The sequence below is a fragment of the Zosterops lateralis genome (assembly GCF_965231275.1).
Source record: "Zosterops lateralis genome assembly, chromosome: 3".
In the NCBI taxonomy this organism is placed as follows: Eukaryota; Metazoa; Chordata; class Aves; order Passeriformes; family Zosteropidae; genus Zosterops; species Zosterops lateralis.
The window spans coordinates 44,487,405-44,508,144 of NC_139764.1; the positions used below are offsets into that span (position 1 = coordinate 44,487,405).

The 20,740-nt window shown below is 39.4% G+C and overlaps 1 protein-coding gene across 2 annotated transcripts in view; it reads left to right on the plus strand.

Moving 5' to 3' along the window:
* The window catches only part of ACTN2 (actinin alpha 2), a 69,194-nt gene that overhangs the window by 38,871 nt on the left and 9,583 nt on the right, over positions 1-20,740 (plus strand). For both annotated transcript variants that reach the window (XM_083856398.1, XM_083856397.1), the window contains exons 8-18: positions 2,786-2,871; positions 4,311-4,403; positions 5,405-5,635; positions 6,762-6,909; positions 8,457-8,607; positions 15,721-15,829; positions 16,666-16,806; positions 16,954-17,136; positions 18,293-18,427; positions 18,914-19,093; positions 19,451-19,597. In XM_083856398.1, the coding sequence (XP_083712524.1) occupies positions 2,786-2,871; positions 4,311-4,403; positions 5,405-5,635; positions 6,762-6,909; positions 8,457-8,607; positions 15,721-15,829; positions 16,666-16,806; positions 16,954-17,136; positions 18,293-18,427; positions 18,914-19,093; positions 19,451-19,597 (1,604 nt within the window). The remainder of the gene's footprint in view (positions 1-2,785; positions 2,872-4,310; positions 4,404-5,404; positions 5,636-6,761; positions 6,910-8,456; positions 8,608-15,720; positions 15,830-16,665; positions 16,807-16,953; positions 17,137-18,292; positions 18,428-18,913; positions 19,094-19,450; positions 19,598-20,740) is intronic.

Genomic DNA, 20,740 nt, shown 5'->3' on the forward strand with positions numbered 1-20,740 from the left:
TGTAAACTTTTTGCAGTGATACTTTTAACAAATAATTAATGTGTCTCCAATTATCTTGAGATTTCCTGAATTTCTTCAGGAAAATCAAACTTTTGTACTCTGGGAAAAAAAATCCTGCCGAACTACTGGAATTTGCCTACATTAGTTCAAAGCATTTTCCCCCAAGAAGGGAGACTCAGCTCTGGTGGCTTGTCAGTAGAACAGTGATAACATGGGAATTATCCAGAGCACTCAAACTGACTACACCTGCTCCTCTTGCAGTCTTGATTTGGAAAGTTAGACAGGATGGTTTGGAAAATGCAGGTTGTAACCTCTTCATTGAAGAGTAGTTTAACTTTCATGCTTTAAAACAAATTGTTTACATTTCTTGATCTGCAATTCCCCTTTCAAGCACCACTTAATTATTTTGCTCTGAAATATTGTGCAAGGAATAAACAGAGAAGTGCTGTCCCCTTGCCTCTGAGCAGCTTTCTCCATTTTTTTTCTTCTCTTCATAGTCAATATAACAAAACTTTTATTTTCCTCACCAAATTTTCTGCACATTCTATTCCTTGTCTTACTATTCTGATCTTGACAGGGGAGGAGGTAATGAAATTATATTCCTTCTGATACCCTTCAAGTATTCATGGTCACTTTTTACCATCTTTACTTCCACTGTGCTCTCCATGGAAACTTTGCAAACTTTTGTTCACAGCTACATAAAATAGATGCAAAATCAGTAAATATATGGGTCGTGAACCTAGAAATCTCACTGTTAATATCAGAAATTTTCACTCACTCCAGGGTCTTTTCAAGTCAGTATCTTCCCACTCCTTACACTGACAACAATCCATGCAGCTTACACTAGAATCATTCATTACTCATTAACTGCTGTAAAAATGCCTTTTCCTGCATTCCTCTGTTAAGTATTGAAAAGGTCCATTTTTAGCCATGGATGCATACCGTGTTTGATCCACTTTATGTTTTCACTCTCCTGCCATGGCAGGGACAAAATTATTAGCCAGGCAAGCCAAACTGTCCTGTGATTTATGCTATTAACTAAAGATGGGCTGGCACAGGGATTGCAGAGCTGCTGCTATCCAACTTTTCTTAGCACAAAATGTATTTCTGGACTGCAGGAGCTGCACAGGTTTCCACTATATGCCAGTACCCCGTCAGCCACTGTGCTGATACACACTGAGTGCAGTTCTGCTTTGTGACTGTCAGTGGCTGTGTTTAGCTCTGCAGTAATTGCAGTGATTCAGATGAAGTTGCTTTGGAGTGGCAGTGAAGCTGAACCCAGTAGATCTGCCAGCCATGCCATCTGCTTGGAAGTTTCCACAAACCAGAAGGTAGCAATACCCTTCTGCACAGTCTCAGTCTTCAGATGTTTTGACATTTCAGGAAGAATTGTATCTTTTGTGTTTGCTGATTCCTAAAGCCTAGGTGGCCTTGCACTCATATCAGTAAACAGATGCAACCTGAATAATTGTGTATTTATTTGGAATCCTTACAGCACTGAGGCGACACCATTAGCATAATCAGATGAAAGTACCTTGTGAGAATTTCTGAGCAGTTAACCCTCTTCTCTCCACACAGATGTAGTAAACACTGCCAGACCTGATGAAAGAGCCATTATGACTTATGTTTCCTGTTACTACCATGCATTTGCTGGTGCTCAGAAGGTGAGATTGTAGATGGACCAGATCTCATCCTTCACCTTCTGTCTTGTTTTTTTTTCAGCAATTTTTCCTTTTCTGATCTTTTCCTCACTAGTTACTAGAACAGCATCTTAGAGCTGAGCTCATTCCTTGTTGCCTCTTTTCTCTGTGAGCTGCTGTTTTGTTAGAGCCAGTAGTATCCATTTGTTCCATAGAAACAAACCTCATCTTTCTGCATATTTACTAATAATATCCAGTAGGTTTTTGACAGCTAGTGACTGAATGGGAGAGGGTGATACTCCCTTTAAATGAATTTGTGTGCATTCATTTGAAGCACCATTAAAAATGTAAGAAGAAAACAAGCTGAGTGAAAAACAATAGTAGAATGCCATCTTTCTTCTCTCTGCTGGATATTATTTCTGCTACAGATGTCAAAATCATCATAACATGCTCAGAAAAAAAAAAAAAAACCCTTTCTCTTACGCTTTCAGAATTGTTTTTAAAATGCTTAATGGTAAGTACAAACAGCAACATAAAATGATACTCCTATGCAAAACAGTCACAGAAACATATAGAGACATCTCAGATAAGCTCTGGAATCATGTCCTAAAGAAAAGAAGGAAAATTTTAAAAAGTAATACAGCTTGGACTTGGGCATACTTCAGGTATTGATAATATAAAAAAATACTGATATATAATGCTAAGGTTATAACTAATCCACATGCAACTTCAAAAGAACATCTCCCTAGATTGAATTTTAGTCTGCCTTTCCTGTGTCTTAGTCAAAACCTCCAGAATTTAAGTCACTAGACATATGTGTGCCAGTTCTTAAGCAGAGTCCTGGTAAAATTGAGGTTACTCCTCCTATGACAATATTGCTGCATAAAGCTTAATGAAGAAAAAATAAATAATCCTCCTCTTTGTATGAGCTTATATTGAATTTTTAGTGTATTTTTTTATTCTATCAGCAGCCCTCAATCTAACAGTAAATTTATTACAGCTTTATAGAATTTCTCGAATACAGAGCTATGGACAAGAAAAACAGTAAGAAGGACATGAAGTTATGCGTTTATTTATTCATCCTATTTTCTACTTCTCGACTCTTTTTTTTCTTGTTTTATTTTAATTTCTCCCCCCTCTTGTAGATATTGTGAACACTCCCAAACCTGATGAGAGAGCTATCATGACATATGTGTCCTGCTTCTACCATGCTTTTGCTGGAGCAGAGCAGGTATCAATCAACTGTCCCTGCAGGTTGCTGTGTTTTTGATTGATTGTTTTACATTTCCACTAGTTTATTAAAAAAAAAACCCCAACTAATTTAGTGCTATGTGGTTTTAATTAATATTTGCAAGTATTCCTTGAGCACTAATACTTGTTTTTAACTTACTCTCAAACCTGTTTTAGTTACGTGTTGTGTAACAAGTTAACATCTTTAATTCAAATAGACATTCTGTTTCTAATTTTGGGTCATTATTTGGTAATTTTAAAGACTGTTTCAGAAAAAAACTGATTTGAAGATATCCTGGAGTTGTTGCTTGTTGCTACAACGTCTAATGTGTTTACTGCATAACAGAATGTTTGACTTTTGGAGACTAAGACTTACTCATGCTGAGTAGCAATTTGGAGCTAGATTTTCAAAAATGCCTAAAGACACAGAGGGGCACAGAAGATATCCAACACAGTATTTGTGCCTGGTTCCCACTGAAGCCAACAGAATTATTTGTGGATGAAAGTACTAGTATAAAAGGCATAAACACCAGCAGCAGACCTGTCATCGGTGGGATTTTCAGTTATAAATGTGGCATATCCCACTCTTCTGCTTCATACATTTCTAGCCTACAAATGGACATAACCCAACTTATGCTAAAAAAAAAAGAAGAACCTTTAAAATAGTTGATATTTTCCCTTCATCCTCAGGACTGAATTTCTCTTCCTATTTGCTAGGTGCCTATATCTTATCACAGCACAACTGCTGTTGTGCTCTCTTGCTCCTTGGTATGAAAGTTTTGCTACTCATGCAAAAGGGGAATTTCAAATACTCTGTAACACAGGAGTCTACATGGTTATTTATTTGACTGGATATATTCCAGAGCCATATTTGTATGAAAATATTGCTCTGTGGTATCAAACTAGTAAATTTTAAATATGGCAGAGCTACACAGCACCTTCACATATAAATTTGTCAGGAGGCATGAAAAGATTTGCTGTCAGTGGTTGAGCTGCACTTATTCTCACAGGTATATGTACATATGATACGCAGATATAGAGTAGTCTGAGACTCCTGCATCACATGTGGTGTCTTTCCAGTGTGGCTAACAAATCTAATATTTGTTGGACGTGATTTAAAAAAAACCCTAATAGGATATCTCTAAGAATGGCCTAAGTTGTCTTTAAAAAGAAAATATTTATTAGACAACTGTATGATAAGGCTTCATTGTACAACAAGGGGGACCTCTGTGCTGATCCATGCCTCATTCAGGCCATTGGAATCTCTGGCTGCAAAAGGAGGGAAAATGAGTATCTAAGCAATCTAGGAGCATAAATCACCAACTATAAAAGAATGTGATCTTTTATTTGCAGCAGCCACATTCTCTCTCTTTCTCCAAGCCTATACCTTTCTCAGAATGTGTTCATTAATACGTCCTGTTTATTCACTGTGTGTTACAGGCTGAGACTGCAGCTAACCGGATCTGTAAGGTGCTTGCTGTGAATCAGGAAAATGAGAGGTTGATGGAAGAGTATGAGAGACTAGCAAGTGAGGTAAGGATGCTCTATCTGCAATGTGGTGACAATAATGAAATACTGAAAGCTGAAAGATTCATGCACTCTCTTCAAGACAGCAAAGTGGAGACACTGTAAGGGTAAATCTCACAGTGGCAGGTTGCAAAGCACAGTTGCCCAAGATATTAAGCTTCAGGTGACTCCTTTGCCACAGACTTCCTGTGTGACCTTCAGCAGGTCAGTCAGTCTTGTTAACTGACAGAAGGATGTCTCAAGGATTGTCATCCATCTTCCCCAAGACCAAGCTTCCTGTCTTTCTGAGCTTTGAAGACAGCCATCCTTGATCACATGTGGAACATACCAGATCCTGTCACTCCAAGCAAGCCTCTTGGCTTTGTGTACTGCAAAGCACACCTGGCCAGGGTCTGTCAGGTTATTCACAATTCACCTGAGAGCGTGGACAGCAGATGAATGTACAGATGAATGTGCTCCTCCTATCCTTTCTTCTTTAATGGTAAATCTGTTGAGCAGGACTACAGATGTACAGTGCATAAATGAGAGCTCTCTTATCTTTTATTGCTTAACCTGCAAAAACATACTGAGATCACGGTACTACTTTCTATATCTAAATTTCCACAAATGGCCTTCTGAGTGAAGATTTTTATATGACCTGAGGCTGGTTTCTGTCCTGATCCATAACTATGACTACCTGAAACACCAAGACCAGTACTTTTGAAAGTGGCAGATGATACTGGGTAACTCAGATTTTGAGTAATTAAAGGCACCTTAGATGTGTGTTAATCTTTCTAAAAATCAGAGTATTTCTAGAAATACCTGGAATATCTGGGCAAATTTGCTACAAAAGTATTGTTCAGCTTTGAATATAATATCTTGTGCTTACTCACCATTAAGGCATCAGTACCAACTGAAGTCAATAATATTAAAATGGAACAAACTTAACTAAGATTTATATGTTCAATATAATCTTTTTTTTGGTTTTTACACTGCCTTTACTTGACTTGTTTATGTTGGTTTGAAAGCTTTTAGAATGGATTCGCCGGACAATTCCTTGGCTGGAAAACAGGACCCCAGAAAAAACAATGCAGGCTATGCAGAAGAAATTAGAGGATTTCCGGGACTACCGCCGCAAACACAAACCTCCCAAAGTCCAGGAGAAATGTCAGCTGGAGATCAACTTCAACACCCTGCAGACAAAACTGAGGATCAGCAATCGGCCAGCTTTCATGCCATCAGAGGGGAAAATGGTTTCAGTAAGTAAAGGAGGCAGAAATATTCTATTTGCTTTATCAATGATCTCCCAAAAATATCAATGTGAAGGATTGAAAGGCCATTCTAAGTCATTCTCAGAAACATTAGTTTGTCGGACTTTTTCAATACCAAACTCCTTTTACACATTCCCTTTTGTTCCAGAATCTTGCTTTCTAATAAGCATGCTCCTGCCTCTTTGAAGGCTTTCCCAAAAGTGAATTATCTGGAGATGCAAGACAATATAGAGCTTCCTTCGGGAATGTTATCAATACTTGTGGATCAGTGAGCCAGTGATTGCTTATTTAAGCAAAACTCAGTGGTTTCACTGACATTTTAGTCATCAAACAAACAGACGTTGCTCAATACGTGTTTCTACATTTTTCTATTCTGCTTTTTCTTTTATGTCTACAAAGATAAGAATAGTCTGTACCAAGAATTCTCATCTGCTGATAAGTACTGTGACTTAACTGTGGCTCAAAACATTTCCTGTGGAATATAGCAAACATGTTTCTGTACTCTCTTCTATCATTGTGTTTTGGTTTCTCAGATTTCATAAACAAAAGAAATTGCTCTATCTGAAAAGGGCCATTGTCCACTCCCTGTATGCAGAAAATAATGGCCCTATTACTTCAGCTTCCCAAATATGTCCTTTTTGCAAGGAAATTCTCAAAACTTTGTGTACCACAGAAGGTGAAATGAAAATTTGTGTTCCAGGTAAAATATGCACCAAATCCTCTTGATACTAATTACCTTGGTATTGTCAACTTGTGAAAGCAGAACACTTTCATTTTGATAACAGATAGATATATTATAAAAGAGCACATACATTGTAAAATGGGAGGTAAAAGCAATATATTGTGAAGACATTGGACCCGTAGCCATGCTTGGAAACCATTTCTATTGGGGCTTCTTTCATGAACCCACCTGAATAAAATGCACTATGAGGAGCAGGTGTCTGCACTAAAACACAACTGCCTGACACCATTTTCTATGATTCTGTGATTTTACAAAATCCGAACATAAAACCTTCTCTTTTGGAAGCCAAGTTGTGAATGAATTAAAAATCTGTAAATTTAGATAAAAAGAGATTATAGTTTCATCGGTCTCTCCCATGTATTCTCTTCACAGGATATTGCCGGCGCTTGGCAGAGACTTGAACAAGCTGAGAAAGGCTATGAAGAGTGGCTGCTGAATGAAATACGGCGACTGGAAAGACTGGAACACTTGGCTGAGAAATTTAGACAGAAGGCTTCCACTCATGAACAGTGGGCATATGGTGAGGAGAGATGCCTTTTAACATTTTTAGCATTTTAATGTTCAAAGTTGAACCGTCAGTGCTGAGTATTTGCCAGCTACGAACTCACTCATAAGGAGTTTGGACAACTTCAGACAATCTAAAATAATAACCGATAAAATGTCAGGTTTTGTTGACTGTAGTCACAATCTTAACTTGTTGGCATGTTGCTAATGAGAAGTAACTGTAAAAATCATACTTGAAGTAGTGAGTCAGACTTAATGGGAATATTCTGCATTTGAATAGAGGCCATTGCTGCTAAGGTATTCCTACATAGTTGTACACCAGCAATCCAACCAGGAACACAGTCATACTGCTGGCTCAGTGTGAAATTATTAACAGAAGTATTCTGAGTTTATTATTATTTGGCTATTACGATGTTCTGAATAGTCCAGATAAACTACATGATACTGGACTCATGTCTGCTTTGCTCCAAACCCTGGAATACATGCCATTTATAGTTCTGGCTTTTAATGGTGACCTAACCTTACCTGTAGTTGTGACACCTGTAGGACCTTATGGTGGCATTCAGTTTTGTTGGGGACTATTAAACATATGTCTGCTCTATCATCCTGATGACTGTCTTCCTGTTCCTGCCATGCTTCTGGCTTTTTCTGGACAGATTCTTTTGACACTGTGAAAGTGAGTCAGAGTCCATCCTCTAACAGAGTTGCTGGAAGCATGCAAGGCTGTAAATGGTTGCCAAGCAGATACTAGAAGGGAAACTACAGCGTTTATCAGCCCTAAGAGCCGGTTTTCTGAGCATAAACTACTCATGGTGACAAGTTATAGCTGTTGTGTAGGGAAAACTTCACGTAAGCTGGAACACAGCAAGTGGAACAATAGTTGCTTCTGGCTCTAGGATTCATAGAGCTGCAAATGCCATGTGGTGACTGCAGCTGCAGGGCCTGTCTGTGTGGATTCAGTTGTCCAGCACAGAAGCTACTCAGCAGCAGTATTTCAGTTTCTACTTAATCTTTGTTTCTCTAGTCTTTTGTAGATAAGTTGGCATTTTCCACTTAAAATTTGGTGTTTGATACAAAAGGCAGTCACACATCTCAGGTTTATTTTTTTTTTAAGTGCTGAAATGAATAATGAATTGAAGGCAGAACATAAAAAAGAATAACAGATCATTAGTAAGAAGCTGAGCATAGCAGTGTCATTTCTGTTTTTTTAAGTCTATTCTACAAAAAATTATCACAGTGGTTTAGAGATACAGTTTTTGCTAATATACCATTTTTATGCCAGTTTCTCCAGCAATGTAGAATTCTCCAGCAACGTAAATTCTCTCACTATTTTAGACCTGTATAAGCTGCCTATGCAAAAAACAGGACATTACTGTGATAACTTTAAAAATATGTTTCTAATTAACATGTGCTGACAATTTGCTGCTGATTTTAGTGGGGGTGGGATTTAATTTCATGCATACAATTTTCACCATGCCTCAACTAAAAAGTTGATTAAATTTACAATTTTCCTAACAAATAGATTACTAAAAAAATGAGTAACATTTTCATTTCCTCTTTCAGGCAAAGAGCAGACCTTGCTTCAGAAGGATTATGAGTCTGCCTCTCTGACAGAAGTCCGTGCCATGTTAAGGAAACATGAAGCTTTTGAGAGCGATTTGGCTGCTCACCAGGACAGGGTGGAACAGATCGCTGCCATTGCCCAGGAGCTGAAGTATGTTCCATTTAAAGGCTTGCAGCTGCTGACATTTAACTTTGCGATAAACTCTTTCCAATGAATTTGATAGTGTCATAGGTACCAACGTAGGAATTCCAGACATAGCTTCATAAGTATATTATCTGAGCTGGTCACTGAGACCTTTCCCTCATCTCCCCCTTACCCCCAACCAAATATAGATATTTAACTGACCGAAATTATTTGAAAAGAAACATTTTCAACTTGACTTCACAGTAGTATTTTAGCATTAGCTCTATCCATGGGTCCATTGTGGGTTGATGGGACTCCTGGAGGTGTTTATTTCTCAGTTCATATGGTCTCCTGAGAGGTATGGGCTTTGAGTTGTTTAACTTAGAAAATCATTTCACTTACACAAATTACAGATCAATTACATATCTTCACAAGTATATTGGTCCCTTCAAAAGGCTTCACATCCCTTTATTTTCTCTACAAGAGTACGTAATGCACTGACTTCCTGCAGATTTAATTGTCTCTAATATGCTTATTTTCACAATCTCTTGATGTTATATCTGGAAGTGCCATTGTCTCCATTTTACAGAAGGGACAGTGGAAACGAAATAAATTGCTCTCAGATTCCTGCCCTTGGCTTCAGCTCTCCAAGTTTCAATTTCACACCTTGAACAGGCAGAACAGTTACTGCTTATAAATGAAATCTTAGAAACATGCCTTTTTTTCCCCTTTGTGAAGGACCATGACTTACAAACAGCTCCATATTCATTAACAATTAAAAATCAGACACTTGTCTAAAAGTGTAGTTCATATCTGATAGCAGCAGCACTTACAGTAATTGTGTAATTCAAATAGATTTAAAAGAAAAATCCCATCTTCAAGATTATTTAAAGAGAAAAAAATTAAGCACAGTGGGCAGAGTAAGTACTGTGTTTTGGTTAATGTAAAAGAAATCTGAAAAAAACACAGAGAATGGAGATTGCCCTGAATATGTGAGATTAGGAAACTTTCTGGGCATGCCTTGATTTCTATTGTGGAGTTATTTCATAGAATGGCTTGGGTTGGAAGGCACCTTAATGATCATTTAGTTCCAAGACTATGGATATGGACATCTTCCATTAGATGACGTTGCTCAAAGCCCTTTGCCTTGAACACCTCTGGGGATGGGGCATCCACAGCTTCTCCTGGCAACCTGTTCCACTGCCTCACCACCCTCACAGTAAAGAATTTCTGCCTAATATGCAGTCCAAACCTGCCCTCTTGCTGTTTAATATCATTCCCCCTTGTCCTCATTAAAAGCACCTCCCCAGCTCTCCTGTAAGTCCCCTTTAGGCACTGGAAGACTGCTATAAGGTCTCCCCAAAACCTCCTGGTCCGCAGGCTGGACAGCCCCAACTCTCTCAGCCTGTCTTCTTAGGACGGATGCTCCACCCCTCTGATCATCTTTGTGTCCCTTCTCTGGACCCACTCCAACAGCTCTATGTCTTCCCTGGGGGACCCAGAGCTGGATGCAAGGTTCCAGCTGGGGTCTCACCTGAGCAGAGCAGAGCAGAGGGACAAAATCCTCTCCCTCTCCTGCTGCCCATGCTGCTTTGGATACAGCCCAGGGCACGTTTGGCTCTCTGGGCTGTGAGTGCACATGGCTGGGACATATTTAGCTTCTTGTCAACCAGCATCCCCAAGTCCTTCCTCCCAGGGCTGCTCTCAGACTGTTCTCTAGCCAGCCTGTATTTGTGCTTGGGATAGCCCCAAGATTTGTTTCTCTTTATACTAAAGAAACTTTCTGTAGCACCTAATCATTGCTAATTCAGCTTCAGCTTTATGAATTATGAGGAACTTTGGGAATGTAGTATACATAGCACAGCATCTGCTTACCAGTGTTTTGAACCCTCTGTCCTTTACCTCTGGTGACGCCAGTGAACACTGTATCCTGTCTATTTTGGGATTGTCTCTTCTCAGTTGTTTCAGTAATTTGCTGTGTGAAGTTAAACAAGTTATTTGTGGCCTGGGCTGCAAAGGTGCTGAAAGCTGATTACATTTAGAGATGCTCTAATTTGACTTCTCTGCTTCTCCACACAATGGTGTTATCAGTGCCTGATTTTTCACTGTGAGTCTGTAATTCAGTTAGGCTTAATGACCATGGGGAACACTGAATGAAAGGTCAGAAAGGTCAGGTTTTATCACTGGCTGCAAGCAAATGGGCAGCTTCCATTTAAATACTGATTTTAATTATTTACACATAATTCCTTGCACAATAAAATTATGGAGGAAAATGCTAATTTCTTTCTTAATCCATAGTTTTAAAGAAGGATTAATATCTGAATGCTAAGAAATGTACATTGGCATCTGATACAAAGCCTGTTGAAGCCAATGTTGGTATTTCTTTCTTGATTTTTGTTTGGTTGGTTGGTTGGTGGGTTGGTTGTTTTTCTCCTCATCACTGGAGCAGGCCTGTACAGAAATCTGTGTCTAAATTCCAAGTCAGTACACCTCCATGTTTTGTTTGAGTCAATCTCTTGGATGCCTGATCTTGCAATTTCAAAGGAGAACTATTGGTGTACGACCTTGAACTCTACTAGTTACAGTTTCCTGTCCTGGTATTTTCTGCTACAGCTCAGTCCAATATGTGCTTAAGGTTAAAGTTACTACAAGCTTGTTGATTGATGCTATTTAGATAGAAGGTTTATGTGTGTATGCAAACAGATGATTCCAGCCAGGATGCTGCTATAAGATTGTTGTGTTCCCAGCCTGTATAGACTTAGATATCCCTTGGCAAAGAGGCATGACAGGGCTTGGATAGGGCTTTATAAAAAGGTGAAGGGGAACAGGCATTCCTAAAATGAGATTTGCCATTTATGAAATAGCAAATGCTCATTTGAGTGAGCTGTACTATAAAACCCCATATTAATTTATGATCTTATGTGCTCATTTCAATGTTTCCAATCATCGAGACAAAACTTTGGAATGTCATTTCTTGTATATCCATCACTTGTAGTACAGTGACTGATTTTCAGCCAAGCAGACCATTATCTGTAAGACTGATTTGAGTAATTTTCGTTCTGGAGACGTGGGCTCAAATTGTGCTTACGTGCACGGTTAACATGAGCCTTGTTCTGAAGCACTGCTAAAACATGTTGCTCAGCAAGTTATTTTTGTGGCACTATCACTGTTCCCAAAGTGAGCTCACACTTAAGTGCTTATCTGGATCCAGCCAAAATTTGACTGAATTTTTAATTTTTGACAGATAAGATTGAGTTACTGGTAAGATCAATAGTGGTAATGTAACGATTTTTAAATTCCAAAGGCTGTAGGTTTCAAATGGCCAAACAAATAGAAAAACTGTTCTCTTAGAAGGTGTGTAACACGTGAGCAGCAGTACTTCACACACTGCAAAGCAAAAAATTTTTACAAAATGTAAATCTAGTCTCTTCAACATTGAGAAACATACAGAAATTAATAGAACAGAGAATGTAACCCTGTGTTTTATTTCCAACTAATTAATCTTTGATGAGTTATTACTTACTCTGCTCCTGCTTTGAGCAAAAAAATCTTCTTTGATACCTATAATACGCTTACTTGAAGTACACAAGAGCAGGCACAGACAGGTAGTGGGGCTACACTGTTTAATGCCACTTGGTAAACTAACTTAAGATTTAGTTAGTTAGCACTGTGGGTGCCCTTTTTAAAAGTTGTTTTGATCTTATTCTCCTACCTATTTGTTCACAGCACATATCCCTGGAAGGAATAGGATAGTAGAGATCTCATGGGGAATGACTGAATCTCCCTGGCAGAGCTTGTGGAGGAAGGTGGCGTATCACCTTCCAGGACTTTGACCACAGCTGGTACAATCAGTCCCTCACTTTCATGGAAGGACACCTGCCCTTACCCTTAATCGACAAAAGGAGATAAGTGACCCATTGAAGCAAAAATAAAGTTTGCTCACTCAGGAACATAATCTAATAAACATAATATGCTATAATGAAAACAAACCCAACAACTTTCAGCCAAAAACTCATGACGGCAAAATCAATCTCATCATCCAAGGTTCTACACTCCTGACTTAAAATTTCTTAGCAGATAGGTGGCTTTTGTTGTATCCCTTGAAGGCTAATGAAAAGGCTTCCAAAGAAGGAAGTGAGTTTTCCAGTTAAGAAGCCCTTGTACCGTGTGACTTGATGGCAATTTTCTCCTTACATACAAGAGTTTACTTTCACAATTTTGGGTGTTTTTTATTTTTTAAAATTGTTTGGAGGATTGGATTAGAGAATACCTAGGCAAATGTGACATCTACGAGTCCATGGGCTCTGGTGGGCTGCAGAGAACAGTACTAAAAGAACTGTTGGATACCAGAGTGAGACTACTCATGATGCTCTTTGAAAGACCATGGCAGTCAGGAGAAGTGCCTGAGGACTGCAAGAAAGCAAATGTCACCCCAGTCTTCAGCAAGTACAAGAAAGAGGACTCAGGGAGCTACTGGCTGGTAGCTCCAACCTCATTTCAATCCTTGGCAAGGTGATGGAGCATCTGATTCTGAAGGCCATCTCTAGCCACAGGCAGACAGGAAGGTGGTCAGGAGTAGCCAGGTAAATCACCAACCTGACTGCCTTCTCCAGTGAGTCAGCTACCTGGATGGATGAGGGAAGACCAGTGGATTTTGCCTCTCTTGACTTTAGTGAGGCTTTCAGCACTGTCTCTCACAATATCCACATAGGCAAAGTCAGGATGTGCAGGCTGGATGAGCAGGCAGTGAGGTGGATTCAGAACTGCCTGAATGGCAGATCCCAGAGGGTTGTACCCAGTGGCACATGGTCAGGTTGGAGGCTTGTCACCTGTGGTGTCCCCCAAGGTCCAGCACTGGGCCCAGTGTTATCACTGACTCAGGTGAAGGGGCAGATGCCTCCTCAGCAGGTTCACTGAACACAAAGCTGCCAGGAGGGGCCAATAGCCCAGAGGGCTGTGCAGCCCTTCAGAAGGACCTTGGCAGGTTGGAGAGGTGACCAGAGAAGAACTGACTGAACTTTAACAAAGGCATGTGCAGGATACTGTACCTAGAGAGGAATAACCCCTGCCCAGGACAGACTGGGGGCTGAGCTGCTGGAAAGCAGATCTGTGGAGAAGGACCTGGGGGTCCTGGTGGACAACAAACTGTCCAAGAGCCAGCAGTGGCTCCTTGTGGCCAAGAATGCCAATGGTGTCCTGGGATGGATTAGGAAGAGCATTGCCAGCAGGTCATGAGAGGTGATTCTGCCCCTCTACTCAGTCCTGGTGAGGCACATCTGGAGTGCTGGGTCCAGTTCTGGGATCTTCAGTACAAGAGAGACATGGAGCTCCTGGAGGAGGCCAGTGGAGGGATATAGAGATTATGAGGGGACTAGAACATCTCTCAAGAGGAAAGGCTGATGGAGTTGGGCCTCTTCAGCCTCAAGAAGCCTTAAGAAGAGGGGGCCTCATCAATGTCTGTCAGTATATAAAAGGAGGGTGCCAAGAGGATGGAGCCAGGCTCTTCTCAGTGGGCCGAGCAATAGGACAAGAGGCAATGGACAGAAACTGATGCACAGGAAGTTCCATCTGAATATGAGGAAGAACTTCTTTACTGAGAGTGACTGAGCATTGGAATAGACTGCCCAGAGAGGTTATGAGTCTCTCTCACTGGAGGTGTTCATGAACTGCCTGGCCTCAATCCTGTAATGTGCTCTAAGATGACACTACTTAAACAGGGAGGTTGGACCAGGTGACCTACTGTGGTCCCTTCCAACCTGACCCACTCTGTGATTTTGTAATTCTGTTGCGGTATTTCTTAGCTCTTTTACCATTCTTCACTTTCAACAGTCAATTGACTTCAGCACATCTGAAGCTTCTTTTAAACAGAATGCTTCTCATACTTCTTAGGTTTATCCCAAACCAGGTTGCTCTGACTGGGCTTAGAAGAGGAAACATAAACACTGCCCCTAGCCCACAGAGCTTCTGGCTTCCAGCCTCTGGCTTCACAGAGGAAAGCTGCCTCTGTTGTCATTTTGTCCTCTGTGATTCTCTGTTTTACTGGCAGCATGATCTGTTCATTCCTCTTGCCAATTGCCCTAGAGAAGAATGCTAAAAAAAAAAAAAAAAAAAAAAAAAAAAAAAAAAAAAAAAAAGAACAAGTTCTCTCTGCATTTTATGTCTTGTTCAAGCCTTGAGGTAAACCTTACGTTCATATTGCCATGTGTCACGCATTTACAGTCTCTGCAACACTTAGTACTGGGCAGAGTGTTCTCAAGGCAAAGCCAAGAGCTAAATTCAATGGATGGCGATGCACCAATAAAAGTGAGTTTCCAAAGTGTCAAACACATGTATTATGGATGACTATCATTTGCCACTGAGATCAAAAGTTCAGCTTGAAGCAGAGTCAGTGCAGAATTTCAGGACAGAACCTTAAAAATTTATTCCAGTCTCAGGCAAAATATTAAGTTGCTTCCTGTCAGGATGATATTAGCCTATTAAGCAGATGAAAAAGCAATGGTAACTGCTATCCTTTGTGAATGCACTCATTCATTCTGGTGGCATATGTGGGTCTGGAGATCCCTGTTCTCTGAAGCAGCCAGTTCTGGGGTGTAGATCCGTGAGGAGTTCCTGGAGACGAAGATGAAATTTGTTCTCTACGCCTCGGATCTCGGAGGCCCCTATCAGTACTGCCAGGCTTGTGAGAGATTATACTTTGAATGCAAAGTGTGTATGTGTTTCTCAATTAAATAATTTCAAAGCATATAAGGATCATTGGATTATTTAAAACAAAACTGATATTTCAGGCCAATTAATTTAAAAGGGTACCAATCTTTGCAAACTTGATAAAGACCAAGACTGAAGCATTCTGGCTATCAGGGGATCGAATTGCTTGTGTCACAGGAATAGCTAAGGCAAAGATGCTTGGACACCTTAATTGTCTTTAATATTTGGGTATCACTTGATTTTTCTCAGAGGAGATTGATCCTGTTCTGTTGCTGTGCTTCTCGAAATGCTGAATGCCTAAACAAAATGTCTGTACTGCAATAGTTGCTTACCTTAGGAGAAATATTGCAAAAAAGAGGGGAAGAATTGTTGAAGACCAGTGGACACTGCTCCTGTCTCTCAAAAAGTCACACAAAGTTTTGTCTTTGTTTTTAGTGAGCTGGATTACCATGATGCTGCAAGTGTCAATGATAGATGTCAAAAGATATGTGACCAATGGGACAGCCTGGGAACACTCACTCAGAAAAGGAGAGAGGCACTGGAGGTAAACCATATAATAAGGATCAGCAGCTCAGCTGAGGAAGGGAGAGGGAAATGAACCAATTATTTCAGATCTGGAAATGGTGCCATTGAGCATCCACTTTGGAGTCCAGATACCAAAGACCCCTTTCCTCAGATCTCCATTTCATTTGGACATCTCCAGTCCATTTTGCAAATGGACTGAATTACTCAGAGTAGACTTGACAATAATGAGCTGCCATGGACAGTTCTAAACCAGCAACAAATGGCATGTGGTTTGTAGCACCCCTCTGTGGGAATCTGATGTCGGCAAGGCTAAAAGCCATTGGTTAGTTACCTTTTTATACTAGTCTGAGTTTGTATCTTGCATACCTTTCTGTCCAGCAGTAGGTTAATTTTTGGTAGTGAGTATTGCAAAGTACTGAGATACTTTGCAAAGCCTTGTTATTTTGGAAAAGAGGAAGTCATACACATAAGTGCCAAGGTGGGAAACATATGTGTAATTCTTCTCTTTTGTACTTAAAAGAAATTACTAAATCAAAATTAGCAGATTTTAATTCATTTGCAGATAGATCCCAATAGCAAAAATACTTAAAATATACATTTAAAAATACTTAAAATATCAGTATTGTACTTCAAAGGCATATACCCACCCCTTTGAGTGTGTTGGATATGAGAATACTTTTACTGCAATTAGTACTATTGCCTTGAATGAGAATCCTTAAAGCAGGTGGTGAAATCAATCAATGCAATCAAATGCTTTTGAAAAGACAAACCATAACTTTGTATATGGGTGCGTATGTGTGTGGAGCTTGATATTGCCCTAATAACAAAAGAATGCACTTTTCCCAACCTGTACAGAGGACGGAGAAATTGCTCGAAACAATTGATCAGCTTCACCTGGAGTTTGCCAAAAGAGCTGCTCCTTTCAACAACTGGATGGAAGGTGCTATGGAAGACCTACAGGACATGTTTATTGTTCATAGCATAGAGGAAATTCAGGTAATTGTATTATTTCTTGTATCTACACCCAGTAGCCAGGATGTTTGAGAGGCTGAGAGAGGAGCTGTGCTTATTTACAGCAGATCTTCCAGATGCTTGAAGAAATGTTAGAGTTTTCATGCTTTCCCTCTCTGTTTCTGATTTTAGAGTTTAATCTCTGCACACGATCAATTTAAAGCTACTTTGCCAGAGGCAGATGGTGAACGACAGGCCATACTGTCAATCCAGAATGAAGTTGAAAAAGTCATCCAGAGTTACAGCATGAGAATAAGTGCAACCAATCCTTACAGCACTGTGACAGTCGAAGAGATTCGTAGCAAGTGGGAAAAGGTAATGTATGCTAAATTGCTAAATACAAAAAGGACATTGTAACACATTATTCCAGTTTAGAATTACTGAGAATATTCAGAGAACTTTACAATAAATCTGTAAATTATTCTAGATCATCAGATGCCAGAATGAATTTCTACAGTACCTTATGCTCTCCCTTATGTTTGCCAGGCTTGCTTCTCAACATCCCTTGCTCCTGTCACGCAATATTACCTATGTCCTCTTTGGCTTTCTGCCAGGGCAAGAGAAGCATGTGTTGAGGCTAGTGCAGTGCTGGTGCCTGGCCAGGGTTGCTGTTAAAAGAACAGAAAATGATTGTATTCTTTCTCTTAGTATAAGGAGTAATTTTTGTGTTTCTTCTACCCAGATACTGCTTTTCAAAAACATTGTATAAAATCAGCATCTTTGGGACCATTAATGTTTCTGTCCAATTAAATTAAAATTGGCATTAGGAACTGAAAAGTACTGGGAAGGGATTAAAGAGAGGGCTCCTAGAGCAATCACACCAATTTCATTTCATTAGGAATCAAGACAGATAAAATGCTGCACGTAAATGATTGTGTAAAATAAAGAATTACAAAAATTACATGGACAAGAACATACCCTGAATGGGTAACAAAAATCAAGTAGTAAGGACTAAGGTTAGAATCTCCCTGGGCAATTCAGAAGGGTAAGTCAAACAAAAGCATTTGCAATGAATTAGAGACCTCCAGACATGCACAACAGACAGAACATATCTTATGTTATTCTATTCTAATGGAGGCACTCAAATAAAATGTTTTGCACTGACTCCTCTTAGAACAATACTTAGAGATGGAAAAATCACCTTCACCTTTCAAAAGAAAAACAAAGTAACTGCTCTAAGAGCAGTGAAAGTGAAATAATTTTTAACTTTTTCAAACTTGAATCCAACCAGAAGTGAGAATTTCTTCTCTCTGCATGTCACTCTCTCTGATCAGGCTGCCCAACACCATGTTACAAATTTCTTATGTTAGTACAGAATTTGTAAATAAAATAGTGATCATTCTGGCTTTTTCTTCTGGTATCGACCTTCAGACCAATAATGAAAATTAGTAGCTCTAGACTTACTTGTTCCATTTGTTTTAAAACTATTCAGTTGTGCTTACTGACCTTTAGTGCCTTCCCACTGTAACAGGTGAAGCAGCTGGTGCCTCAGAGGGATCAATCCTTGCAGGAGGAATTAGCCCGCCAGCACGCCAACGAGCGCCTGCGCCGCCAGTTTGCTGCTCAGGCCAATGTCATTGGGCCATGGATCCAGACCAAGATGGAGGTGAGTGTCAGACCCTCATGCAGAAGCTGATGAAACAAAGTGATTCATATTTTTTTAATCTACTTTATTTACAAGGCAACAGCAAAGTCAATGACAGCTTGCCAGGTGTTCGGTCCTTAGCTATTTAGCACCTGTTAAGATTATTCTTAAAACTGTGGAACTATGTACAAGTGGTACCTTGATGGGTGGCCAGGACATTCAGCTTTGAAAAACTAATCACTGAACAATTACTGTTTAGCTTCTGCTTTTTGTAGAAAAAAATTATCAGGTTCACTGGAGTGTCAATACTAATTCCAGGTATAAATCTGACACATTTCTTTTGAAATGTATTTTCTGCAATTAATTTCTCATCTCCACTGTATGAACATTTTATTACTATTGCTTCTTAGTATAAAAATACATCATATTTATGTCAACATTGGTCAAGTTAGCACATCTGAAGCTTAAATTTTGTGGGACTGGGGGTATCTTTTTTTCTTTTGACAGGAAATTGCCCGCAGTTCTATTGAAATGACAGGGCCTTTGGAGGACCAGATGAATCAGCTGAAGCAATATGAGCACAATATCATTAATTATAACCACAATATTGACAAACTGGAAGGAGATCATCAGCTTATACAAGAAGCCCTGGTGTTTGACAACAAGCACACCAACTATACCATGGAGGTAGCCATTTACTCCCTTTTGTATTTGTTAGTTTATTCTGTCCTCTTGGCCATGTAACTACCTTCCCTGATTTAAAGGGGCTGCCACAGAAGATGGAATTTGGCAGACTTTCTGACAATCTCATAAGACTTGTTTTATTTTCATTTACTTTTTAGTGAAGTACCCATTTAGAAGCTAGATTCGTATTTTTCTGTAGGCCATTTTTATTTTGAGTGATCCTTGTTCATAATACAGAGTTAGTGGTATGGAAAAGGTATCACATAAATATTTAGAGCTGATTTTTTTCTTATTGTACTTTTTATACTCTTAAAATAATATATTTGCTTCCATAATAACTCAATATTTTCTCTCCCATAGCACATCCGTGTTGGATGGGAGCTCCTGCTTACCACCATTGCTCGAACTATCAATGAGGTTGAGACTCAGATCCTCACAAGAGATGCCAAGGGTATCACCCAGGAACAAATGAATGACTTCAGAGCATCATTTAATCACTTTGACAGGGTACAGTACTCCTGCTTTTTCTCAACTAGCAATATTTATGCTTCCCAAAAGTGAGTTTCTTGGCATTCCAAACATAAGCCTTTTTAAAAACCTGCAAATGCACTACAAATGGGCTCTTTTTAAAAGAGAAAAAAAGAGCAGTTAAGAAAGAATTTATAGCCATATGAAGTCATGGGATGGCTTGGCTTGGAAGGGACTTTAAAGATCATCTAGTTCCACTCTCCCCACCTTGGGCACAGATGCCCTCCACTAGATCATGTTGCCCAGGGCTCCCCACAGCCTAGGAGCATTGTGCACATAAAGTAAAGATTAATTTTTTGCTTTTTAAATGTAATGCAGAATTATAACTCTACTATTATGGTTTAATATTTGTTCAAATAATAAGCAGAACTGCATAAACCTCTGTGCTTTGGAAAATAACATGACCCTTTATTTTAAGACAGTACAGCATGTTCTAAGTACTTGCCGTTGTTTCATCTCATTAAATTTAGATGTAATTTGTATCACAGAGGTTTTTTTCCCCTTTGAATCACAACTTGCCTCCCCAGAAATGTATTTGTAGGGAATATAGTTGAGACACTTAACAGTTGTCCAGGAATATCCTTTATTTTTCTGGCTGTATGTGGGAAATAAGAGGCTGTTACGTTTTTTAGTTATCTAAGTATGGATGAGTAAAAAAGTAGGAAGGAAAACACTACTGTGAAGAAACTTAACTCACTTCTGTGAGTTATGCAGTATTCATGGACAGAGTGTTATAAAGAAAACTATTAATAGACACAACAGCAAAATATATGCAGATGAAGATCTGACATTTGCAGTTGGAGAACAATCTGAACATGAGTTAGTTCTGATGGCTCTGTGCTCATATCAACCCACCTTTAAAACCAAGTTCACAGTTCAAATACTGAAAAAACTTACCATAATGCAGCACCAGTCTGTTGAGTCAGCTCCTTCAAATCATTTCAGGGTACAGCAAAATTCCACTTCCTTTTCACTAACATCCTGTTTGTCCAGCTCTACTCAAATTGGTTGCCCATACCTGCATTTGCATTTGATTTGGATTCGATATTGATAGTCACAGTTTACTGAATCTTCTTTAGAATACCCCTAACTGTCTAGGAAGAAGACCAGAATTATTAAACC